The following is a 26,279-nucleotide window of genomic DNA, read 5'->3' as shown; positions in this document are numbered from 1 at the left end:
GGGATCCCGCTAATAGGGATCTCGTTAATAAAAGCTACCTCTTGCTGTTACATCAAGATGGCTACTCGTGATTCCTGGGGGCACCCCACCCCGCGATTGGAGCGAGAGACGCGGCTCCCCGTTTTGGGGTTCGCTCTTTCATTCCTAGCAACCATGCAGATTGTTTTAACAATATATATTCAATGGACTAATAGTCAGCCTTAAAAATAGAGCTGTTAGTAATCCTAACACTCAGGCTATTGAAGACAAGAGAATCACAAGTTTCAGTTTTTGGGCATCCTCTACACACACACACACCTTGAAGATATTGTGCTACATGAAATAAGCCCACATGAATGGCCACGCCTAGTGCTGTAGTGAAGCTTCCTGAAACAGCCAATCACAATGAAACAGAAAGACCAGTGGTTGCTGGAGGCAGGGAGTCGGGGGCTGGTGGGAGGGCCGATGTTGTTTAAGGGATGAGAAACATCTAGAGAGCATGGTAGCACTTGCTTGTAATCTTAGGCCATAGCAGGAGGATGACAGACAGGGTTGAGCCTGTCCTAGGCTCTGTAGTGAGTCCTAGATTTTGTTTGAACAATAATGCTAGCAACGTCTTGAAAGCAGTCTTGAGGATGTATTGTATGCTCCGTAGCAGATTTTAGGGAAACAAGAAGTAGTAAGGTAAGGGAAGCCGGAAGGAGCCGCCTTCTCTATATTGGTTCTGGCTGATATCACCCTGTCTTGTCTGCTCATTTTGGCCGGCGGCACAGTGGTTCTGCAGGCACACTCTAGGTCTAGTGTGTACAGTGGTATAGTGAGCACATTCTATGTCTAATAAAATCCCAGAAACAGACAGCTGAACAGTGCCTAGTCTCCAGGAGCAACTTGTAGATACCTGTAATGAACTTATCATTACAATATGACATTGTCATCTACAAAGTTTGCGCCTGAGAATCACACAGTTGTGTGACAGTCACCCATCCCCACCCCCACCAGAAGATTTTAAATGTGTTTAAGATTCTGTGTTTGGGGAGTTGGGGATTTAGCTCAGTGGTAGAGCTCTTGTCTAGGAAGCGCAAGGCCCTGGGTTTGGTCCCCAGCTCTGAAAAAAAGAACCAAAAAAAAAAAAAAGATTCTGTGTTCTGTGTTTGGGGCTGGAGAGATGGCTCAGTGGTTAAGAGCACTGGCTGCTCTTCCAGAGGTCCTGAGTTCAAATCCCAGCAACCACATGGTGGCTCACAACCTTCTGTAATGGGATCTAATGCCCTCTTCTGGTGTGTCAGAAGACAGACAGCTACAGTGTACTTATATATAATAAACAGTGTTAATACTGAAAAAAAAAAGATTCTGTGTTTGGCCACATTCATCGATAGGCTGAATGCTGAAAGTTTTGAACAAGGTCATACACAGATACACAGATGTGCTAACACTATGAAATGGGCCTTGGTGGTGCTTGGCTCAGACTTTATAAGCATCATAATTCCTGCTGAGCTAAGTTTTGCAGGAAAGAAAGTATCAGCACAAAGAATACCAAAAGATTCAAAATAAACATTTCTCCCTTAAACAAAGAAGCAGAATACATAGTAGTACAGAATTCTGAAAGAATAAATTATTGTTTTGTTTTTAAGGCCTTTTAGCCATCTAGTTTTAACTACCAAATATGCTGGACAGTTAAAGTCTGTTTTTGCTTGCATGTTTTTTGAGACAGGGTTTCTCTGTGTAGCCCTGGCTGTCCTAGATTGGCACTGTAGACCAGGTTGGCCTCAAACTCACAGAGATCCACCAGCCCCCAGACCCTAAATTCTGGGATTAAAAGTGTGCGGCCACCACAGCTGGCTCAGTTAAAGTCTTTTTTTTTTTTTTTTTTTTTTCGGAGCTGGGGACTGAACCCAGGGCCTTGTGCTTGCTAGGCAAGCACTCTACTGATGAGCTAAATCCCCGACCCTCAGTTAAAGTCTTAAAATCATGTGAAAAGCTGGTACAACTGCTAAAGGTTCCGATTAATTCAGGAATCTATTCTACTTGATGAAGAAATGAGGAGAGGTGGCTATTGTTAGGAAACTGATCCACAGTCCAGCACATTGGATTCACCTCACAGATCTCCTTTCCATCTTGCTCTGTCTTCAAGCTTCCTCAAAATCAACCTTAGCCCAACATGGTGGTTCACCTGTAATCCCAGCACTTGGGAGTCGAAGGCCGGCCTGTTCTAACAAGTCCCTACCCCAAGAAAAAAGAAAAATGGTCCAAGAACTGCTTCCCTCCTCTGTGCCTCAGGAAGTTCATGGTGCAATGACCCTGCAACAATTCTGGCGAGTACCACAACTCTGATATTTCTGGCTAATTCCTAGTCTTATTGAAGCTGTTGTGACGACAGGCAGGAATGCAAAGTAGGACTTGGTCATCCTCAGCTGTCTATCTGCACCATGGCCTATTTGCCGGTCCATGTTCTCCTGACATGTGACCTCTCTCAGAGGGCTATGAGATGTACTTCTGTAACTCAGACTCTGGTACACTGTACAAGACACACGGCAGGACCAACGCTTTGCCTTACAACCACTTACAATGTGACTGTGATCAAGTCCTTTACTTGCAGTAGAGGTGGCAATTCTGAGCACTTCATGGGCTATAGAAGAATGCAGCGATTAGAATCAGGAGCCTAGGACTCTAGAACAGTAAATTCAATATTGTCGATTTTACGTCTTTACGTCTGCACGTAAAATATAGATAAAACTGTAAATAACACATCACATGGGCCTAAGTCCAAAATGGGCCTAAGTTCTTGCCAGAAACCTTTGTTGATCCCCTCCCTGGCGGCTGGCACTTCACCTCTGACAAGCTCCAAGAAGCAACAGCCTTGAGACAGGCTGGGTAAGGGCGGGGCTCCAGTCCAAGGGGCGGAGTCCGACGGGCGAGTTACGCCGAGCGCAGGGGGTGGGGCTTTCGCGCGCCGGTCACGTGAGCCTCTGTTGACACTTCCGGGTGGGACGAGAGTGAGGCGGTGGACTGGTTCGGCTCCGGGGTCGCAGGCATGGCATACCACGGCCTCACTGTGCCTTTGATCGTGATGAGCGTGTTCTGGGGCTTCGTGGGCCTCCTCGTGCCCTGGTTTATCCCCAAGGGTCCTAACCGGGGGTAAGTGCGCCAGGCCCGAGGTGGTGGGGAGCGGAGGACCCGGGTGGGAGGATCATGGAGAGAAGGATCGTGTGTGGAGGACTACGGCGGAGGATGAGGCGGGGTGGACCACAGAGGGGAGGACCGCATGCGCTCCTGAGAGCCTGTCAGTGTCCCTGGCCAGAGGTTGAGGTCACCTTTGGCAGCCCCTCCCGGAAGTGAATTTTAGGGAACGCTTTTTGTCTTGATGTACCAAAAGCGTGCACATCGACTGAAGAGAAGTTAGGGTGCCTCCCAAGGCACTCTCGCTGCTTTGGCCCTGTCTTTCATGCACGGGAGGCTTTTTGCCTAAACTTCAAAGAAAGGGATTTGAGAACAGAAATCTCCCTCTCTGCCCCCATGTTGTCGCAGTTGCGGACTCTGACAAGCTTGCTGCATAGCGTTAAGCTCAGCCTTTGTTTCTAGTGGGCCCAACCCAGGACTGGGTGAGCCCGGTCTAAGTGAGGTTAAATCACTCAGAACCGAAGGTATTGTTTAGAAACCTCTGCGTCATACCTTCCAGGGCTCCTGCCCTTGCTTGTAAACGAGTATTTACAGTGGTTGGCCAAGATAGATTTTCATTCCCCAACCTAAGGTTTTCTTCTGTATTGCAGTGTAAAACAGACCTCTTCAGAGGAGCCTGGGACACCCTCTTTCTAGTTCCTCTTTTGAATTAAGTGCAATTTTTTCCCTCTCAACTCAAGATCATGTGGAGGTGACACTTGTACTCAAGTAGCAGTGTGTCAGAAACGTCTCTTGCTTTAATGGATTAGACACTAAGTGGTGGGTAGATAGTGTTTAGGTTCACAGCACCTCGTGGACAATGTATATCGAGTGAGACATTTTGATTAGAGGAAGTTTTACTGTTTTGTGATGATGGCTTCTATTACAGTCTGGAATACACTGACTTTAAAAAATTTTTTTTCTCTTAGCCTAAGAAAACACTTTTAAAGATTCGTCTATTATTTTTATGTATGTTTGGCTGCACGTATGTAAGGGCATCACGTGCGTGCAATGCCCACAGAGGGCTTTGGATCCCTTGGAGTTGGAGTTACAGATGGTTATGAGCTGTCACGTGGGTGCTGGGACTTGCCTAGATCTTCTGGAAGAACAAGTGTTCTTAACCAAAGAGCCATCTCTCCAGGTCCCCAATAAATGGCTTTTTAGAGGAAAATTGATAGATGGGTTTCTGTCATTTATAAATGTCAAGATCCACCTCTTGATAAGAGTTCTACAGTATCATCTTCAGTTTATAGCAGCTGATGTGACATCTGGGTTCTGGAGTTATCGAAGCAATTTGTATTAATTGAATTCATTTACCCCCCCCCCCTTTTTTTTCCCTCTTGGTGTTAAAGACAAAATGCCTCAGTTGTGTTTAAACCAACCCTGTTTGATTCCACCATTGTCTGTCTTTCTGGCCCTCATCCCCAGAATAGCTCTGATTAACACTCCTGGTTTGGACCACACCTCTCTTAAAACTGTTCTCTCCATCCTTGGCGTCTGGTGCAGCTACTCCCATTATGCAGAGTAATGAAACCCCCGATGCTCACCACAGTCAGGCTCCACTGCAATCCTTGCGTTTCTTGCTCTTGGCAGATTGAGCAAGTCTTGCAATGGTGCATCCTGGGAGTTATACAGGCTTACAGTTTAGGAATCACTGCTCCAAGATGACTGAGCTCTGGTGTCCTTGGACGATTTAGTCAGCTTTTCCGTGTTCTTACGTTTTTTTGAAACATGGACATTTTAGGGTTTATTAATACCAGGTCCCTGCTACGTCCTCCTCCCCAAAAGATTGTAAGTCAAAGGGTTGTTTTTTTTTTTTAATTATAAGGTTGTTGTTGTTTTGTTTTTAATTATACAAGAACCAGCCTGCTTAACGAACTCTGATGATTTTTTTCCTGTGTCTGTGTGTGGTGAGAGTGGGGAATGGGGGTGGGGTTTGCTAAGAAGTGAACCCAGAGCCTCCCACCTTCTAGACAAGCACTCTGCCACTGAGCTGTACCCCCAGTGCCGCTGAACTGAATATTTAATACAGGAAAGCATTTCTGACTTGTGGGATTAGGAGATTTTCATTCAGGAAATAAGGAACTATGCAAGAAGGGAGCGAAACAGAGGACTTCTCTGTTGAGGCTGGGTATTGGGACCTGATGAGACAGCAAGAAGGTGACTGGCTGGAACAGGCCCCTGCTGAATGTGTGGGAAGTGGGGAGCCAGCCCCTTGCAATTGTTTGGATGTTTTTCTGCAGTGGCACATGGTAGGACAAAATCCGGTCTGTGCCTGCTGTCCGGAGCACACCTTTCTCTTTAGGAGCCCACAGATTCACCACAAGCTGCAAGCCCTCTTTCCCAGATGTGGAGGATCACGCAGGAATTAGTAGACCAGGGCTTATGTCAGCTCCAGTTTGGTTTTTTTTTCCCCCCATCAACATTTTGGAGTGTGTAGAATATAGAAAGTCACATATGAAAAGCTGGCTGGTGGCCTCAGGGGGTAAAGGTGTTTGTTGCCGTGTCTGACCACCCCACAAATTGTTCTCCCATCCCCCCTTACCCACCATGGCATGTTAAGAGCATTTAGAACTCTTCCAGAGGACCTGAGTTCAATACCAGCTACCCATGTAACTCTATCTCTGGGGAATCCCAGCTCACTCTTCTGGCCTCTGAGGGCTCGTGCACTTGTGTGCATGCATGCATATACACACATGATTAAAATATAATCATTTGTTTTGTTGCTTGTTTGTTTCGAGACAGGGTTTCTCTGTGTAGCCTTGTCTGTCCTGGAACTCTCTCTAGACCAGGCTGGCCTCAAACTCAGAGATTGCCTGCCCCTGCCTCCTGAGTGCTGGGATTAAAGTGGGCCACCACTGCCCAGCTTAAAATAAATCTTTTTAAAGAGGTCACATCCCAAGGCCATATGTCATAATAGATTTATACATGTTTGCCTTATGAGTGCGTGTGAACGTGTGTTTATAGTTGTGTAAAGTTGCTAAGACATGAAAATGATTTGCAGCTTAGGACTCCCCACTCCTGCCTAGCTCCTATGGAGCAGTTGTTTTGTTTTAAAGAGTTTATTTTATGTATAGGTGTACATTGTAGCTGTCTATAGACACACTGGAAGAGGGTATTAAATTCTATTACAGCAGTTGTGAGCCACCATGTGATTGCTGGGAATTGAACTCGGGAATTCTGGGAGGGCAGTCGGTGTCCTTAACCGCTGAGTCATCTCTCCAGCCCCTGGAGCAGTTCTAAGGGGAATGTTTTTCTGTGGCAGCTAATATGAGGTGTGTAATACAAAGGCTCCTCAGCTGTTTGTGTTCTCTGAGATCTCTTTTGGGGAAGAGAGGAGACAGCAGAGATTCTAGGCTAGGCTCAGGAGAGGATGAGCAGGAACTTGGCACCAAGACTCTTACACATGTGTTGGGGTTGTGGTCAAGGCACCTGCCTTCGGAATAAAGGGTTAAAAGGAAGAGTTGGAAGGCTGGCCTTCTGTCTGTCCATCTTAATGTAGCCTAGGCTAACCTCATACTTGCCATCCTCCTGCCTCGGCCTTCCAAGCGCTAGAATCACTGGCACAGGCTGCCATAGCCAGCTGGGTGAGGTGCCTAGATTACAAGTGGCTACACAGCTTCTTAATTTGTTGCATAGCTGTCATGTTTCTTGTCTCCAGAATGCATCTAGAGGTGCTGGAGAGATGCTTTGCAGTCAAGAGCTTTTGCTGTCTTGTAGAGGACCAGAGTTCAGTTCTCAGTACTTACGTTGGGCAGGTCGGAACCACCTGTAACTCCAGCCTCAGGCCCTCTAAACCCTCTGGCTTCCATGGCATCTGCACTCATGTGCACACCCTCACTCACATGATTAAAATGAAAGGCGTTGAGAGTCTGACCAGTATTTGCTACCCACACTGCTGCAAGCCTCACCATGTGCCGCACCCTCAGCCTTTATTACCTCACACTTCGATTGGTCTGCCTTTTCATCACTCTGCCTCCATCTCCCCAGCCTGCTTCAACCCGGTGGGGAGATCAAGGCAGAAATCAGGCCAGAGTTTACCAGTTTTCCTCTGCTCCCTCCTGATAACCTTTTGGGCAGAGGCCTTGCAAAGGCCGTGAGATAGATAGATGTACCTCTTCGACCTTACCTCCTGCTTCCCAGGCAGGTCTTGCTTGTCTGTTCGGCCGCCCAGGCTCCTTCCTCTGAACCCCCTAGACCCTCCTCAGCTCATGCCGGAGTTTGGTGTCTCATTGCTGGGGACACTCAAGTCTGCAGTCAGACCCCATCACTTGCCAAGGCCCCATCACACTTGTTTAACATTGCCACAGCCCTGGCACATCTGTCTTCCTTCCCCACATTGTTTTCTGAGATCAACAGCCACTGATCCTTCAACATGCTCATGACAATTGTTGTCTGTCTGTTGTTCATCTGTGTGTGGTCCGCTCTCCCCTCCTCTCCAGCCTGTAAGCTTCCCAGGGAAGGGCAGGATAGACTTTTAAAAAAAACATTTTTTTAAAAAACTTACTTTTTATTATATGTGTCTGTGAACCACTATGTGAACCTATTATGTGAGGGCCAGGAACCAAACCTGCGTCCACTGAAAGCGCAGCCAGTGATCTTAACCCCTGAGCCATCGCTCCAGCTACCAGGGTAGCCATTTTAAGTCAGTTTAATTCATGGCTACTTCTCCAGAGCTTGATGTACCCTGGGTGCTCAGGTAGATCTGTGGGGTGAAAGAATGTATCAGTACCAGCTATCAGAAGCGCAGGACCGCAGGAACACACACTGCTTAGCAAAGATAAGCTGGCATTCCTTGTTTGTCTGGTTTGCTCCCAGGGTGTGGCAATCAGGCTGTGGCAAACCGACTCTGTGAAGAGTATAATGAAAGGATATTTCTGAAAGATTAATCTGAGTGACTGTGGAGAGAATAAGAGGACTGGAAGAAAGCTTTGAATCTGCCTGGAATAAGTTAAGCAAACCAAAGCAGTGGATTTTCTTGCTAGCAAAAGAATGGAAAGAAAGAAATCCACTGGGGGGTGGGGGGGGAGAGGGAGAGAGAGGGAGAGAGAGGCTTTGAAGGTCAGATCCACGGTGTGGGTGGGAGTGCAGAGGAGGCTGGAGCAGGAGATGAGAGTTAAGAGCAGATTAGTTGGGGGAAATGACAGTGCTTACGAGGAGTACTGTGTCTGCATTGGACCCTAGCTTTCCCCTGTGCTTGCTCTACCACTGAGCCATACCCTGGCCTTGGGTACTAAGATTCGGAGGAGTGGGGGTTGGAGAAGGGATAGTGAGTTCTATTGTTTGGTTTTTAATTGAGATTTTTAAAGATTGATTTTATTTTTAAAATTTGTGTGTGTGCATGTGTGTGTGTGTGTGTGTGTGTGTGTGTGTGTGTGTGTGTTTACGTGTGTGTATATGCACATGTTTGTGGGTACCCACAGAGGCCAGAGGTGTCAGATCTCCTGGAGTTAAGGGCAACTGTGAGTGCTGAGAACTGAACTGGAGTCCTCTGCAAGAGCAGGGTTGACCGAGTTGAGTTCTGCTTTAGAAATGCTGAAACTCAGCTGGCCGGAGCCCCAACTCTTTATAAATAAATAGAGACAGGCAGAGGTCCAGCTAGTGAGCATAGTTTTAGCTCTGCCAAAATGAGTTGTTGGTCCAGACTTCTCAGTTTCTGATCAAACTGTGGTATCAACATATTCCCTAAACACACGTGTTCGATTATGTACTTACACCTGCCCTTACTACCCCGGGGCACACCGTGATGCAATGGATGCTGGGACAAGTGCAGGTCCGTTGTCTCGGTATGCAGCATGTGTTCCCACAGTCCGGGAGAGCAGGAAGGAGTGTACAATTGTTCTGCAAGGTCTGCGTGCCCACTGGTGTCTAACATCGGCCTTTTCTTTTTTTTCTAGAGTTATCATCACCATGTTGGTGACCTGTTCCGTTTGCTGCTATCTCTTGTAAGTATCTTGTCTCTTGCACATGGTTGTTCTTAAAAGCAGTAACTGACACATTCTGTGTCACCAGCACTTAATATGTGTTTAACATCTACAAATAGTATCCTCAGATTGGATATGCTCAGAATTTCACATTTTCAAGCGCCCAGTGTGTTAGGTAAGAACTGAAGACAGGAAGGAGTACAATGTAATTTAATTGCTGCGAATGTAATGCTTACAGTTATCTGGAGCCTATAATTATACTATTTCATATCTTACTACTGTGAAGTATTTATTTAAGTCTACTCATTTTACTTACAATCTCACACGAGTGTCATATCTTTTTCCTTAATTAAAAACATTCATCATTATCACACATACAGATCCTCTGATTGGGGACTTCCACTACCGGGCTAAATGTGAAGTATGGTTTTTGGTTGTTTTTTTTTTTTTTTTTTTTTTTTTTTTTTGTTTGTTTTGTTTTTTAACAGCTATTACCTGCTGAGCCATCTCTGTCTCTAACCTGCTTTTTAAAGAAATTTTTTGAGGTGTGGTACTGAAGACTGAACCCAGGGCCTTGTAATCCCTGAGTCCCCATCCCTAAATAAAGTCATTCTTTCATTTTTTTGTTTTATTATTATATTAAACAAATATAATCATTAAATAAACATATGTTACTAAATGTATACATTTAATTTTACTTTTTCCCTTGAGCACAGTCTCACTATGTGGTCCCTGGTGGCCTCGAACTCACAGAGATCTGCCTGCCTCTGTCCCCCACGGTCTGGGATTGAAAGGTGCACACGTCTACATATTCCTCCTTTTTTTTTTTTTTTTTTTTTCTTTTTTCGGAGCTGGGGACCGAACCCAGGGCCTTGTGCTCGCTAGGCAAGCACTCTACTGCTGAGCTAAATCCCCAACCCCTACATATTCCTCCTTAAGACACTTGTTTATCTGATGAACAGAAGCAGAACTAGGATTATACTAAGGTAGAGTAAAGATAGTTTTTTTTAAGTCATTATGAGCTGTATTTAAGAACACTAATTCGCCTCTGTCTGAGTGGCTTGGATCTATCTTGGATGAAAGCTGACTCCATACGTGTGGGGTAGCTTTTCCCTTCAGCCCACGGTGGGATGCTGCTCTTCCGTCTCCATGAATGGAGAAACGGCAGAACGTCCTTGAGCTATCTGAAAGACGTGTCTCACAGCTCTCCACACTCTACTCTCTCCTTTCCTGTAGAATATGGGAAAAAAAAACCCGGAGTTTAATCAACTCTTGGAGCAGATAACTACCGAGAAGTGTTTGAAGGGACATGATTTTCTTCTTTGTTAAACAACTGAAGTGTGGGGCGCACACACCACAGAAAAGCTGCCCCTTTAGGAATGTCCCCATTCACTTTCTTTCTTGTCAAGACCCCACACTACAGCCAAGATAGTCTGGAACTTACTATGTCCTCACATTCACACAATCCTCCTGCCTCAGCCTCTCTGTTTAGTCAACTCGATACATGCTCTAGAATATCCTGGATATAGAGTCTCAGTGAGGAATTATTTGGGTTGGGTTGGCAGATGGCCCATGGGAAATTTCTTGGGTTAATTGAGGCAGGAAGACTCTCCCTGCACGGAAGCACATAGACACCCACTCTCACTCACTCATATTCTCTCTCTCTCTCTCTCTCCCTCCCTCCCTCCCTCCCTCCCTCCCTCCCTGGCTGGTACTAGCGCTTACAGTTCCTGCCGCCTTGACTCTTCTGCCATAATAGACTGTGCCCTGGAATCAAGACCCACACAAACCCTTCCCCCTCTAACTTGCTTCTGTCTGGTTTTTATCACAGTGGCAGAAATGAAACTAGGGTGCTCCCAAATGTGGGGTTATAGGCATGAGCTACTGTGTCCACACATTCTCTTCTCATGGAGAGCTTTCCAGACCCCTGGAACTTGACTCATGTAGCCATGAGCACAAAACAGCAATTCCAGTCCATGCTGGGGTGAAGGGCTGGTCCCCTCTGCCTCTGCACCTACACTGTCTGGTACACTGGGCTTCTGCACTAAGGTTTTAAGGAAATGTGTAGTGAGGAGAGTTTACTGCTAAGACTCTTGGCTTTCTGTACACCCCTTCAGTGAGTCCTAAGCAAGGCTTTAGGTTTCTGTAAAATGTCCTACGGGTACTAAATGATCTCAAGGTGCCAGGCTGTGCCAACACTAAGCTCGTTGGTGGCACTGGCTGAAGTTTTCTCTTCACCTTTTGGGTAGTTTCGGCTAGAGACTAAAAGGGTTTCCAGCTGATGGCTTAGCCTCTATCGTGAAAGTCTGACATAGACCAAATGGAATGGTATTCCTACAGTAGCTAGCCGCAGGGGAAAGAACAAGTTCATGTGTCAACAACAGACAGACAGCGGCTCCCTGTATCCCTGTCTGCCTTGGCATTTACCATGTAGACCGCGCTAGCCTCAACTCAGAGACTCACCTGCCTCTGTCTTGTAAGCACTGGGATTAAAAATTCATGCTCAGCCTGATCTTGACATTCTAAACTCACTGTATTCTCTCTTTGCAACCTTCAAAAATCACCAACTTACAGGCAAGCCTGTTTCACCCTCTCAGGTTCTCTTCTACCTCAGATTATTTTGAGGCAAATGTAGTTCATTCTGTAACCACATCAGACATAAACACAGTACATTACCATGCACTGTAGTTAATTCCTCCGTCTCACCAAGTATCCTGTGCACCTCACTCCCGACTGTCTTCCTGATTTCCAGTTTGCATGAGTGGGAGTCACAGAAGCCCGGCACCTTGTAGATGTGTTCTTGGGGAGGTGCTGCATTGGCACTCCCATTGGCATCTTTATAAGTAAACATTATGTTCTGTCCAGGACACTTCTCTCTTGTTCCTGTAAATAAGCTTGTGGTCCAGAACTTACTCAGTAGTGTCTGAGTTGAGAAACCCTGACCTCAAGGAGGGGATAGAGAGAGAGAAGAAGAAAAAGAGAAACTGGAGCAGTACCCATGTTGATATGTGGCATAGTCTTTTCTCTCTTCCCTGGGCCTCTGCTTGCCATAGTTCCAGTCACTCAAGATCAGCTGCAGCCCCAAAACATTAGTCTTGGTCTTGATTCCCTTAGGAGAGATCTGGTATCTTTCACTGTGGTGTGTCCTGTCTTGCTGATTTTCTTTCTGTTCCCAGCTTCAGTATATGGGAACTTCGGTGTTCCCATAGGGAGGTGTGTGTGTGTGTGTGTGTGTGTGTGTGTGTGTGTGTGTGTGTGTGTAAGGTTGGTTATCTGTGGTCCAGGGCTTACTGGATGTATTAGAGCAGGACCCACAGAACTGAGGTGGGATTGCTGTTTAGGTGAAATGTGACTGAGAAGGGCCACATAGCACAGCCTCTACATCAGGAGGCTGGGCTGTGAAAGCCAAAGGGTTGACTGGTGGAAAACCAGCTGCATGCTCTCTAGAGGAGCCCTTCTGCACAAGGTGGAGTGGAACTGTCTGAAGGTCACACAGGGGGAGCAAAGAGGTCTCTGACCTCATTGCCCAAGAGTAGTCAGCTTTCTGCTTGAGAGAGCTTGGGAGAAGTGGGGGAGGAGCCAGCGTCACCTGGAAGCAATGGAAAATACCAGAAAGGAGAAGTGACTGAGGCGGGTAATTAGAGCTACGGAGACCTTGGGCGGGGACTTAGGAGAGAGGTTGAGGGAGTGATGAGACTTGGAACAGCCTGGGTGGTTTTGTTTCTGCACTGCTAGAGTTTGAGCTGGGGCCTACGCACACCTCCATGCAGAGCTCACTCCAGCCTCAAGGGAATGAGGTTTAGATCGTGAGGGGTGAACCTGGGAGGTTTGGATTTCTGGCAAAATTGTGGTAAGCAAAGTTAGGAGACCCATGGGAGTCCTGTAGGAGACCCTGTAGACCTGTTAGGTGGGCCTTGGGTCTGCAGACTTCCCACAGTACTAGGCAGAGCATTTAGGCACTACTGCTCCTCTAGGCTGCTGGCACTGAAAGGGTCAGGGCCGGCTGTGCTTCCCACTACAGACAGGCAGTCGCTGCAGCCCGAGTCCCAGTTGTCTTTTCTTGGTTAGTGCTAGGATTGAATCCAGGGGTCGAGCCCACTCCACGGCTCAGCCACGCTTTCAGCGTTTGTACCATTTCCTTGCTGCTTCTGGCTTTTGAGAGAGGGTCTCAGTGGGTAGCCAAGGCTGGCCAGTGAACTCCTGATCCTCCTGCCTCTGCCTTCTGAGTTCTAGCATCACAGGCATGCGCTTCCACTCCATGCTCTGCCAGATTTGGAGAACTTCCTTGCTACATTGTTTTTTGTTTTGGGTTTTGTTTTTTTTTTTTTTTTTTTTACTTTTTTTTATTCAAAATAGTTTTTGCTATATATGTATGATTTTCCTTCCTGACTGTGTCTTCTGTCGTTGATCCTTTTTTTCTTTTAGAGACAGGGTCTCACTGTATAGCCTTGGCTGGCCTGGAACTCAGTCTGTAGACCTAGTCAATGCTGGGGGCCTTTGCCTTTCAGTTTAATTTAGTTTTGGTTTGTTGAGACAAGTCTAATTACATACTCCAGGTTGGCCTTGAGCTAACAGAGCTTCAGCCTCCCAAGTATTAGCATTGCAGGCCGGCGGCTCTGCACACCCAGCAGTCTTTATCTTATGAATATCTTCTAAATATATAAAATCAATATAATTATTAGCATGCTAGCTTTAGGCTACTTTATTGTTTTGATTATTTAATTAGATTTTTGTTCCTGTCTTGTCTTTTAAACAATATTAGCTGAATGTCAGTGATTTTTAAATTTCTTTAAGACCATATTAACATACTTTTTAATTTAAAAAATGTGTGTGCATGTGTTCATGTGTGTTCATGTGTGTTCATGCACAGGAGTGCATTGCCTGTGGATGCCGGAAGAGGGCAGTGGATACCCTGGAACTGGAGTTACAGGAGGGTGGTTGTTAGTCACACAGTATAGTTGCTGGGAACTTAATTTGGGTCCTCTGGAAGAGCAGCAAGTGCCTTTAACTGCTAAGCCATCCAAGTAATACACACACACATGCACGCATGCACGCACGCACACATGCACACTGTCAAGCACACAGTGCCACCACCTTTTGTTAACACATGTTTAATTTACTTATCTGGGATAGAGCAGGTGTGTGGAACTCAGAAGATAGTCCTCAGGGATCCATTCTTTCTTCCACCCTATGGGTTGTGGACATCAAACTCAAGTTGTCAGGCTTGGCAACAAGTAGTTCAGCCATCTTACCAGTCGTCCCTCTGTCTGATTAATTCATGATTCATAATAAAAGGCTTTGGGGTTCCAACGTTCTTGAGTGACATTTGGGTTTCTCAGACCCTCTGCTCCTGGTCGGCCCTGGGCTTTGGTGTTTCTCAGTCTGGCGAGGTCTGCAGATGAAAGGCCAGGCTCCTGTGGAGCTGCAGAGAGCCCCTGGAGAGCCTTCTTCCTCCCTGGAGAGCCACCATCATTTAATTTGCCATCTGAGAATTGCTTCATTTCTCTCCTAGGCACATTTATGATGGTTATGAGTGGGGGACGGAGACCACAGTGCAAGGCCCAGCGTGTTTCGTTACCTGCAGTATGGAGGCGTATATTAGAATCTTTCCCATTATAATATGTCAGATAAGGGGGTTGTTGGGGCTGGGGTTGTGCTCCATTCGTATTGTGAGGCCCCGATTTCAATCCTTAGCACAACAAAGGGCTCCTTAGAAACTTTGGTTTGAAAGGCCGAATTTAGAAAAATGAGTTGTCTTGAAGTCCTAGGGGGAAGAAAGGGAAGAGATTTCAAGTTTAAAATTGGCAAAATTAGGGCGTATTCCTGTGGTAGCAAAGGGGCCACAGTGGTAAGGTTGGCAGCCAGTTAATAGAAAACATGTTTGTGTCTTCTCATCTGGAGCTTGGTGTTCTCTGCCAGGCCCTCGGGCTATGCCAGAATTGAGTTCTTTGTGGTAATAAGACTGAAGTCCCTGTTTCCTCACTGGCTGATGGCTAGCCAACGCCCTGCCCTACGGACCACTCACATTCCATTTGGCCCTTTTTTTGAAAGCCAGCAGCAGCATCCCCTTCGTGTGTAATCCCTTTGACCCTTTAGTTCCCTACCTTTTATTTTTTTAGCTGGGGGTTGGAGGACAACACGGAGTGGCTTCTGATCCTGGAGGGAGGGGCTCTGCCAAACTCAGGCTGTCAGGCTGGGCAGCCACCACTGCCACCTCCAGAGCCGTCTTCCTAGCTCTGCTCACCCTTCAGTGGTTATAGAGTTGTGCCTGAGTGGCAGAGCATTCATCTAGTATGCAAGAAGTTCTAGGTTCCATGCCCAGTACTAGAGGGAAACCATCTGAAGGAGGGAGAATAGCCAAGAAAGGAAAACCCTAGATAGGATTCAGATGCCACTGGGGGAGGGGGGTCAGCTATGAGGGAGCCATGTTCATTGATCAAGCCAGGCCTAACTTGGTTTAGAGCTGCCCGGCAGTGGACGATCCAGATGGCAGTCAGGAGGGCAGGGTGCCCCTGTGCCAGTCTCTGGAGCCCATGCTCCCCATGGGTTGGGGAGAGTTCCTGGTTCCATGTTGCAAAAGCTGCAAAAAAAGTTACTGCCAGGCCAAGGACTTCCAGCTCAGCAGTAGGAGCTTCTCGCAGTGTTCTCACACCTACCCAGTGGCCTCCAGCCCGCTCCGTCAGTGTCTCCTCAGCTCTGTCCTCTGAGAGAGAGAGAGAGAAAAAAAAAAAGTCAAGCTCATTTTAAGGGTCAGTCTGAGAATTCTATAGTATCTCCTTGCCACTCTCGGAGAGCAGTGGCAGCTTTTGACAAGTTCCTTTTCAGAAGTTACCTGATTACCTCAGGTCTCCACCCAGGAACATTCATGCCCCTCCCTGTCTTTGAGCCTACTATCTGGTACGATGCCATCTATAGGGGCACCTGTCACATGCACTGTTATGTTAGAGGGCGCCTGGGAGGTGTGGGGGATACCTTAGACATCTATGGACTGTGGGGCCAGGGGTGCAGAGGTTGCTAACGGCCCGGTGCCACAGTTTCTGAGGAGCTCCAAAGTAAATCTCTGTACTCCCTTCTGTGGCTCGGGCACATCTGAAGCTGTCTCACTGATAAAGAAAAGCCAAGGACCTGCCAGCCACTGCAAGAACCCCTATTACCTCTTTAATTTCTGACACTCCATTGGAGGCAAGTCTGCTGGCTTCATTTTACAAAGGGAGACAAGCTTGGGTTGTAAGGTCCCTTGCCTAGGGCCATTCCAGCAGCTTGGAGGGAAAATCCAATTCTGTCCAGGACCAAATCTCCCTGTTTTCTGGTAGCTTCAGTGTAGCGTCCCTCCCTTTCAAAGTGTTTGTGTCATTGGATTGGAGAGGGTTTGATGCCCTGGGCATTTGCATATGTTTCTGCTGTCACCCACCGGCAGAGGTCACTCCTGTTGCTGCCTGTGCTGGGAGGACAGAGGATGGAGGAACCATCCTTGACCGGATTTCCCTGCCTACAAGGAAGTTGAAGTCCCACCTGTGCCTCCCTGGGAGCTAGGCCGCACCCATGTTCCCTATTCTTTCTTCTGCGTGTGGAACAGAAGCCCTGAACAGGATTATTTGAGGGCTGGGTGCGGCTCGTGTGCAGAGCAGTGTACTCTGCACTTGAATTCTCCCAGCTGAGCTGGAGGCACTGGCCTGGCTGTGGGGAGCGCACTCCTCTGCCCTCCCTGGTGGGTCAGGCCCTTCAGCCAGCATCTTGGCATCCTCAGAGTCCCACATGACCGTGGCCCCTGAGAGTAACTGTGGAATAGGTGGGACCACTTTAGGCAGCTGAACCACACAGTGAGTTCAGGAACAGGCTGGGCAATTTACTGCAACCTTGTCTTAACATGAAAAATAACAATAGCTGGGCAGGGGTGGTAGCGCAGTCCTCTAATCCCAGCACTAGAGGGGCAGAAGCAGGCCGATCTCTGAGTTGGAGGCCAACTTGGTGTACAGGAGTTTCAGGACAGCCAGGGCACAGAGACACCTTGTCTCAAAAACCCAAAGGAGAACATAATAACAGTGACGAAAGTCTGGGAACGAGTCTCAGCAATAGAGTGCTTGCCTAGCATCTATAGACCCCACTTTCAATCCAGTAACCCCCTAAAAAGAGGGGCTTATGTTTGCCCTGGGTCCACCCTAGTTCTCCAGCTCCTCTTGTTGTCGCTGTGCCACCGCGGTCACATAGGCGCCTCTCAGTTGATGGTTATTAGGCCTCTGGGCTGTGGAACCATGTGGAACAGTTTGGGCAAGCGGAAGGGTACAGTTCGTTCCTTCTGGTTACACAACAAGCCGGGTCTCGGCCAGAGCACAGGCCCTTCCTCCACCGCTCCCATCATCAGGTCACAGCCGGCTTTTCTGCCTTCCAAAGCTCCGCGTGTTTATCAGCTTTAAAGGGAAGTTTTAAGTCTGTAGGTAGCCAGAAGGGCAGGCAGGCACTGAGTTCACTCAGCTGGTTGGAGAGGGAGTTTCCTCTAAAATTTCAACTGAAATAGCCTGTATTATTTCTCCAGGCATTTTCCTAACAGCCTGTGTTTGTTTTGTGGTCGTATTGGGGTTGGGGTGGGGGGTTGAGATTGGTTTTTTTTTCCCCCCTTTTGCTTTGAAACATTGAAAATAGTGTTGGGGACTGGGACTGTAGCTCAGTGTTTGTTTGAGTACTTGCTTATTGTGCCCAAGGCCCTGGGCTCTGTCGCTCTTCCAAACAGTTTGGAAAAGCAAAATAAATTATGCCATTGCTACAAGCTGGATGGTTGGTGGATGGTGACTTACTTTTTACTCAGGAGGCTCCCTTGACCCTAGGGCTTTGAAACGAGCAGGGTCAAAATAATGAGATTCATCCCTCCAAAAAATGCAGAACAAGTAAGGTATGTCAAACTCTGGAAGCTTCCAGAGACTAACCTGAGCAAGAAAGTGGCCTTCGTTCATTCCTGCTTCTAATCCTTATTCTCCCTGTGAACAGGCACCAGAGGCTGGATTCTTACTTCTGTAATCCACTATCAGTTTTGATCTAGCTAAACTCGAGTCCTCACTTAAAGCACCTCAGACCAGTCTTCAGCACTAGTTGGACCTCATTTCTGGTCTCCTGCTGCCTGCTTCTGCCTACATAGTATTGTGAACATCCACGAGTCACTTAGCCTGCCTTTGCCTGAGGCTCCATAACTGTGAGTACAGTGTGGACACACACACACACACACACACACACACACACACACACACACACACACACACACACGAGACAGACACAGCTCCACACTGCCTTCTGCAGGTGTCTGCAGTTCCCTCAGAGGCCTCCTCTCACTTGTCGCTCATAGCCAAACCCCCATGAAGGATTTTAGGATGAGTCAGTTATGAAGGAAAGTTGGTGTTTATCAAGAAACAGGTGCTGCCAGGCAGTTTCTGGGGAGTAACAGTGTCTGGTGGATGAGCCTGTGGTCCCAGCACCTAGGGTGGTATGGGTCATCTTTGGCTACTTAAAGGAGTTTAAGGCCAGCCTGGGCTACATGAGACAGTATCTCATGATTATGTCTTAACCATAGTGATATATTTGATATTGGTAGCTTCTGAGGTGCCATTTTTAAAGGCTTCTAGTAGTCAATGAGACCATAGATGGTTCTTAAGCTGTATGTAGGTCACAAGGGTCGGAGTGGCTCTGAGCACAGGGAGGTTAAGACATTTCTGACCATAAAGAAACCTCATGATCTTGTTGGTGAGAACTACAGGAAGTCACAGATTATAGCCAAGAAAGGGATAAGATTAAAGCAAAGGTCAAAGGTCAGCTATGCTTTGGCCTTCTGCGCAGTTCATTCATAGTTTAATGCTCTTATTTGAAAGATCTCTGTAAAAAAGGAATGTTGTGTCTATGTAGGTAGTCTTCACAGCAAACTTTGTCAGTTGTGCTACTCGTGCGAGGTTTTCGCCAGCCTTTCCCTTTCTACAGTGCTTTATTTAGTTCTCTCTTTCTGTCCTGCCCCAAGGATTTTTAGAAGAGCTCCCAGATGACCAGTGTGAGGCTGGTCACACACACACCCTACACCCTGAAATGCTGGGAGCTCTGTGTCTGTGTCGGTGTCTGTGTCTGTGTGTACGTTAGTGCAGAGACCGGAAGAGGGCGCTGTATCTGGATTTGAAGTTATAGGCAGTGGTGAGCTGGGGAGCAAGCTTGGGTCCTCTGAAGAGCAGTGTTTGCCCTTAACCACTGAGCCATCTGCCCAGCGCCAAGATGATGTTTTAATTGCTTACTACACGCTCTTGCTAAGGAAGGATGGTGGGGACAGCATGGGCTCTAATTTATCTTTTTAATTTGATGTTTCTAAGTGCTGCCAGTTAGCTCAGTCTCTTATGAAACACAGAGCTGTCCCTGCAGGCAGCTTGCCTCTCCTGCTGGGAAAGAGGGAAGCCCTGTGCTTGGGTGGAATTTTCCATGACTCTCTGGCCACAGAGCCTTTCTGCAGTGCAGTGTCCGGCTGTGTTGTCCGTTCCCCCACTGCTGTGTGTGTGTGTGTGTGTGTGTGTGTGTGTGTGTGTGTGTGTGTGTGTGTGTGTGGTGTCTGTCTGTCTGTATGAAGCCTTACTGATAGGCTTGGTGTTGTGTTTATATTTAATACCCTAGTTCTAAGGGTGATCAGAGACTCTCATCTGAATTAACTCTTTGTTTGTAAAGTGAGTCAGCTTAAAGTATCTGTTTTGGCCTGGTTTCCTTCTGTATCACGTTTCTCATCACAAAACAACCTTTTGTGGGCTGGGGAGCTGCACACACCTTGTGTCTGTGGGCAGCAGCTCCTGACGCTGTGCTGGCTGCTTCTCCTGCAGTCTCTCCATTGGTGATTAGAGTCGGTGATCTCCATTGGTGATCTTAGTCTTATGATTGGAAGGATTCCAAAAATGGCAGTCAAAGGAGGAAGAGGCCCAGCCTGAGAAAGGTCTAGTTGGGTTTGGCTGGTCCCCTTCTTGGATGGGAGTTTAAGAGGAGACTACCTTGGTTATCTGTCTCCTCTTCCTCAGAAAGCAACTCCGTCAACTACATTCAAGAGATGGATAACATGGGGTTATGCCATGGAAACTCATTCTTCTAGGGCCTGTCTATCAGCACGCTGCACCCCAACACTTACCTCCCTCTCCCCTCCATAGGCAGCGTGGATTCGGTATCAGTCCGGTCTCTTCAGATGTTCCATTTTTGCTTAGCCACCTTTTCAGCCCAATTCCATCCCTCTCCCCTGCTTTCCCTCTCTCTAGAGCGGTTACTGTCCGATATTACATAAGATCTCCGAGGAGACCGACGTGTCATCATCCCTGTGCGGCTGGGGCCTGGGACCTAGTAATTGCTCATTAAATATTTGTTCAGTAAGTAAGGCAGAATGGTTGAACAGCCAGACACCTGCAGGCTGCTCTTCTTGTTATCCCCTGCTTTTGTCCTTAGCCTGGCTCTCAGATGTCACTGGGCCTGTGAATTACCTTATCAGATGTAAAATGGCTTATACAGAACTTTGTGAACAGCAAAAGAAAAAACTGTGCTGCTTTAGCTTCTGAGAAAGCGTGAGGTGCTTTATTTCCTCTGTAACTTGTGGGCAGTACAGAGGCACACCTTGTGATTTAGATGCAGGAGTAAATGCTCGCTTGGTTCCCTGTGATGGGGCCCACAAAATGCTTTGTCATGTTTTATCGTGATGGTGACTAGGAACCTCTTGGGCTGAAATCAGATCTTAACTGTACCCCTCAAATAGTACTTTGATGTCTGCACACTGGAGAAGGTAAATCTCTTTTGCTTGGGAGTTGTGATAGTGACAACCTGAGGAGGTGAGCAGAGGTGGTGGTAAAGAAGTCTTGAATTTGGGAAAGCTCAGATGTTCAGTAATGAAGTCATGGAGAAAAGGCAGAGACTCGGCTGTGATGGAGCCTCCCTCCTTGGTGGATCGTCGTCTGAAACGAAGTCACAAAAGAAAAGAAAAGGGAAGAGTTCTCTGGTCCCAGGAGAACAGTGTGTAGTGAAGGCTTGGTTGGGATGGGCTACAGTGAGGTTGCACTAACGTGGTTTTTCCATCATATATGAACATGGTTGTCCCAGCTGATTTCACAGCTCTCTGCTTCTGTTCCTCCCATGAATTTTAGTTGGCTGATTGCGATTCTGGCGCAGCTCAATCCTCTGTTTGGACCACAGTTGAAAAATGAAACCATCTGGTATCTGAAGTATCACTGGCCTTGAGGATGAAGGCATGCTGCACAGTGCAGGCACTGAGGTGACTATGCCCTTGCCCTTTCTCGTGAATGTTGCCAGCCAGTCAGCCAGCGCGTTTGCTGTGGCTTCTTCCTCAGAACTTCATAGCCACTTAAAGACAGTGGAAGAGCAGAGTGTAGTTTGAAAATATATATGGTCTAAAGAACAAGGGCACAATTAGAGCAAACTGTTCTCTTTGCGTGTACCTTGGGGATTCATCCATAAGTTCTCTTAGGTTCTGTGATTACCCTGCCCTTTTAAGTGTAGTTTAGCTGGAGGGATGGTGCACAGGGTAAAAGCACCTGCTGCCGAGCCTGCAGACCTGGGTTGATCCCTGGGACAACCCACCTGCTGAAACCACCACTTGTCCTGACGCCTGTGCACCTGCTTCATGGCAGTAAGCTCGCAGGCAGACTGTCGGCAGACCAGATTCTTAGTCTAATAGCACCTAGCAACGGGGAGAAGTGGCTAAACTATTGAAAATTAATGTCTTTAAATGCCTTGGGGAGAGGGAGACAAGCAGCCGGTGAAGGTTGGGAATTGTGTGTGCACTGATTTCAGACGCAGGAGGATGTTAAGTTCAAAACCGGCCTTGGCTATATAGCAAGTTCCAGACCAGCTTATGCTACAGAGTGAGACCTTGTCTCAAACAGCACAGAGCAAAGAGGAAGCTGACAACACTGCAGGTTTTATTCGATGCTGAGTCCAGGTGGTAAACAGTGGCAGCGTGCAAAAGTTTGTCCTCTGGCTGAGTGGCGGGTCACTTGTCATCAGACTCCTTCTTCTGTGTTATCTAATTAAATGGACGTTAGTGTCAGAACAGAGCTGAGCCATATTCTCGACCTGCTTTTTAAAGCTATTTATTTACATATTTATTTTACTTTTTTTTTTTTTCTCGGAGCTGGGGACCGAACCCAGGGCCTTGCGCTTCCTAGGCAAGCGCTCTACCACTGAGCTAAATCCCCAACCCCTTATTTTACTTTTATATGTACGAATGTCTGCGTGCATGTGTGTCTGTGCATCACATCTTGGAGTGCCCGGGTAGTCCAGCAGTGGGCATCAGATCCCCTGGCACTGGGGTGAGCTGCCTGTGGGTGCTGGAGCCAGACTCCGGAAAGTAGCCAGTGTTCGTAAAAACTAAGCCATGTCTCCAGCCTCCGAGCACTTCTTGAGAAAGACTGCCATTTGCCTAGAAGCTTTGCGGAGTTCTGGGCCGTGGTGGCTCAGCTCTTGTTCCTTTGACCTAAGGTAAATAGTCTTAATAGCGCACCAGGGACCGCCTTTCCTTCTTTCTCCTCGCTTTGCTCCTGACCTGGAGGTTCTAGGCTGCTTTTTCCGTGTTCTTAACCTGGTGGTGCACTTAGCTTGTCTGCCTCTCTCTGCCCTTCTGAGTTCACTGCGCTTAGAAGGCAAGTCAGCAAGGGCACATCTCTCGGTGTGGCCCTGGCTTTGCTCTTAGCGCTTCGGATGTTTCAGGGCTCAGCCTGCAGATCCTGTGCTTGCCTCCTGACCACGGTTTCTAAGTGAGTCCTTTCATCTCTAGATGCATATGGCTTTCTAATTGTTAACCACTCTTTTGCTACATTCCCTTGAGGTTAAACGCCTGTGCTCCTGGCTGGCTTGGTCTTGTAGTTGTACAAGACTGCCTTTGCATTTTATAATAATGAATAGATTGAAATTTTGTCTAAAATAAAGACTTGGAAGAGTCTGACAGAGACATTCATTCACATACCCTTTTTTGAATGGGTTTCTTCACTCTAGCCATTTTTGTTTGTTTTTTTGTTTATTTGTTTTGGTTGTTTGGTTTTGGTTGTTTGCAAGACCAGGTTTCTCTGTGTATCCCTGGCTGTCCCAAAACTCAGCCTGTAGACCAGGCTGGCCTTGAACTCCAGGAGATCCACCTGGGTGCTGGGATTGAAGGTGTGCACACCACTGCCCAGCTGGCCTTGGTCTTTTGAAGTTACTTTCGTCTCGGTCCCTTCCCATCACTGTTCTTGGGTCTTCTCTTGGCTGCTTTAGTGATTCCTTTGTTTTACGACACAGTACTGCGGACTCTGCATCGATTGTTCCAGCTCCATCCACATCCAGTTGTTTCCACATCATGGAGCGGATTCCATGTTCCCTAGCTCACCCAGCCACAGAGCCACGCCTGAGTGAAGCTGAGTAAGAAGTAGTTCCCAGTTATGGGTTTATTAAAACGTGAAGGTCATTTCCCTCCTTTGTGATTCTTTGTTTAAAAACAAAAAAAACAAAAAAACAAAAAAACAAAAAAAACAGTCAAAAGCAAGACTGGTGAGATAGTCCAGGAGCTAAGAGTGTATGCTCTTCTTACAGAGGGCCGCGTACACACACAGATACACATATATACACATAAGTAAAAAGAAAATACACCCTTAAAAAGTCCAGAGGGAAAGGAAGGCTGTCAGTGTGCCGTTCATAGAAGATTCCCACAGGAACATCTGCATTCTCAGCCAGCTTTGTGATGTGCACCGAGCAGCTGTTCTGCCAGCACAGTCCCGGGACAGAAAGTGACCACAGGAACAGTCTGCTCTGACAGCAGCCACCTTACCCTGGTGCCCCTCTCCCTGTGCACTGTAAAAACCATCCTTGAGTTATTCCACTCTGCTCTGTGTCTTCTGGTGCTGGGCCTTGAACTGAGGGTCCGTGTCGTCTGTCAAGCTGTCTGTGAGGGAGCCACAGCCCCAGACCTCCTCTCATTAAATCTGGAGTTGAATGCATACTGTTTCCAGTATCCTGCACTGGTGCTTAATGGGACTCCAGAAGGTGGCTTTGAGTGTCCAGGTACACAGCCGGGAACCAAGCTCGGCTTCTGGAGGAGCTGCAAACACTCGTCTCTTTGGTTGTGAGCCCAGCTTTATTGGTGGAGCCACCACTGCCACCCAGCATCAGCCCTCTCAAAGGTTGGGCCATTGTCCAGCCCCACTGGACACCTTAAGGACGTCCTGCTCCCACTGAGCAGCCCAGCACGTGAAGATACCGACATTAAACATTGGCCATCTTTAAATGGCTGGCATTGTCGTTCTCACCTGGACTTGGGGTAGTCAGAACAGGGAACAGCCTGAAAGGTAGCCTGGAGTCCTGCAGATATGTCATGGAAGGAGCTTGCTAGTCGGGAGGCCAGCAAAGGCAGAGGAGGTGCCCATATTGACATCCAGCTGTCTGCTCTGAGAGGGAAGTGAAAAGCACAGGCACTCGCTGAGTCCCAGCTCTGTGTTAGTCGGCTCCATGTCTCCTGCTTTGGGCAAGTCACATTGCTGTCTGTGTAGTTAGTTATATGAGAGTAATGTCATTGGTAATTGGGCATGCTCTAGAACCTACCAAAACCTATGAGATGAGTAAGCCGGTTCTTCATCTGAGTTTTTAAAGTATTGATCTGGTTGACTTTGTGTGATGGGGAAGAGGATGAGACAGTCCCACTACATCGCCCAGACTGGCCTCAAGTTCAGCATCTGCCACCAGAGCCTCCTGGGTGCTAGGACTGTGCCCAGTTTTGGTTGAAATTTTTTAATACTATGTCCCTAATCCTCCTTTCTACTTTTTACTGTCGTTGAGACAGTGTCTCACTGTGTAGCTCTGGCTCGACTGGTGGAACTAGTTTGAAACTGGCCTAGAACTCAGACCCACGCACCTGCCTCTGTGTTCCAAGGGTTGGGAGTAAAGGTGTGTGCCCACTGCCTGGCTCACTCTTTATTTTGAGAGAGGCTCTCACTAAGTTGCTGAGGCCAGCTTTCTGATTCCTTGCTTTGTCTCCTGGGTAGCTGGGGTTGCAGGCTTGGCTGCGTTCCTGCTTTCTCCTCTAACTCTCCTCTGCTCTCCGCCCTCCACTTCTAAATTTTATGTGTACAGTGTTTTGCTGCATGTATGCTGTCACCCTGGCTACTTTTAGTTCTTGTCCCTGTCCCTACACCTCCCTCCCTTCCTTAAATCCTGAACGTATGAATGTTTTCAACAGCGTGATTGTCTGGGCACCATGTGCATGTAGTGCCCTGAATGGCCTGAAGAGGGCCTCAGGTCTCCTAGGACTAGAGTTCCAAATGGTTGTAAGCTTTTTTATCTGTGCTAGGAATTGAACCCAAGTCCTCTGAAAGAACAGCCAGTGCTGTTAACTGCTGAGCCATCTCTCCAGCTCTTTTGCTCTTTCTGCTCTTTTGAAAGAGGGTGAAGGACCTAGGTGTTAGTGGACCTTAAGTTACTAGAACTGTTTTGTTTTGCAGGTCACAGCTAGAAGCCTTCTAGATACAGAATCACCTGCACACCGACCTCCTTCCTCGACAGCCTACTTCGGCCATTACCTGCCTTACACTTGAAGGCCTTCCTCTGCATACAGTATTTTTTCTCCTTCACCTTTTTTACACTTTGAATTATGTGCCTGCATAGCTGACTTTGAGATGTGTCTCTGCACTCGACTGAGAGAAAAGGTGCTGTTCTGGGAAATCTGTTACTCTTGTCTTGAAGCCTGCCACTTTGAATATGGCTCTTGCCTGCTCACAACATGAGAGTCAGCGATGTGTTTAAGAATTGCTGCAAGACAAATGAGACTCAGTGGGACAGTCAGGAGTGCCTGCTCGAGAGAAGCTCTACCCCAGCAGATGTACACCAAACTCTATTTTCAGGATGAATTTCTTACTTCTACATCTTTTGGAATAAATTATTTTTCTTCTTTCTATGGAAATCTGGCTCCAGTGTTTAAAAAGCTCAGTTTGCTAAGCTCTTCTGTCTCTAGATAATGCCTTTTCAAAATGAAGTTGTTGTCTAACCTTAGGTCGGATGTATAATCCTTCCGGGCCCTGTAGTTTGAGACCTAAGGAGATTGGTAAGTACTTTTCTTGATCATTTATTCAGTAACTGTTTAAGTGCCTACTGCAGGCAAGGCATTGGGGGAAGCAAAGGTGTTGGAAACAGGGTCCCTGCCCGCCCATGAACCCACAGGTTGTTTGGGGAGAGATTGTTCCTAATGCATAGAGC

General features: G+C 47.4%; 1 protein-coding gene and 1 long non-coding RNA gene across 5 annotated transcripts; one reads left to right on the top strand and one right to left on the bottom strand.

The window, feature by feature from the left end:
- The first annotated feature begins 2,910 nt into the window (after positions 1-2,910).
- Atp6v0e1 (ATPase H+ transporting V0 subunit e1) lies at positions 2,911-25,983 on the top strand. Its single transcript, NM_053578.3, has 4 exons — positions 2,911-3,114; positions 9,033-9,080; positions 21,188-21,315; positions 25,529-25,983. Exons 1-3 carry the CDS (start codon positions 3,011-3,013, stop codon positions 21,279-21,281), a joined length of 246 nt encoding a protein of 81 aa, NP_446030.3. The 5' UTR covers positions 2,911-3,010; the 3' UTR covers positions 21,282-21,315; positions 25,529-25,983.
- On the bottom strand, positions 9,487-21,204 carry LOC120095059 (uncharacterized). 4 transcript variants are annotated; one of them, XR_010055556.1, is made up of 3 exons: positions 20,191-21,204; positions 15,716-15,762; positions 9,487-14,823 (listed from the first exon to the last, which is right to left on the bottom strand). It is a non-coding gene; the product is annotated as an uncharacterized LOC120095059 (long non-coding RNA). The 4 variants fall into 4 exon arrangements; XR_010055555.1 differs by lacking the exon at positions 20,191-21,204 and adding an exon at positions 16,214-16,444; XR_010055554.1 differs by lacking the exon at positions 20,191-21,204 and having other exon boundaries at positions 15,716-16,444.
- Positions 25,984-26,279: the final 296 nt, after the last annotated feature.

This window comes from Rattus norvegicus, chromosome 10 (genome assembly GCF_036323735.1).
Source record: "Rattus norvegicus strain BN/NHsdMcwi chromosome 10, GRCr8, whole genome shotgun sequence".
Lineage (NCBI taxonomy): Eukaryota > Metazoa > Chordata > Mammalia > Rodentia > Muridae > Rattus > Rattus norvegicus.
The sequence above is the reverse complement of the archived record's forward strand: the minus strand, read 5'-3'. Positions and strand labels throughout refer to the sequence as shown.

Excerpts from the sequence above, each read along its gene's own strand:
- Atp6v0e1 (NM_053578.3), top strand. The coding sequence starts at position 3,011 with ATGGCATACCACGGCCTCACTGTGCCTTTGATCGTGATGAGCGTGTTC. Across the intron at positions 3,115-9,032 it reads CCCAAGGGTCCTAACCGGGG|AGTTATCATCACCATGTTGG; the intron begins GTAAGTGCGCCA and ends TTTTTTTTCTAG. Across the intron at positions 9,081-21,187 it reads TCCGTTTGCTGCTATCTCTT|TTGGCTGATTGCGATTCTGG; the intron begins GTAAGTATCTTG and ends CATGAATTTTAG.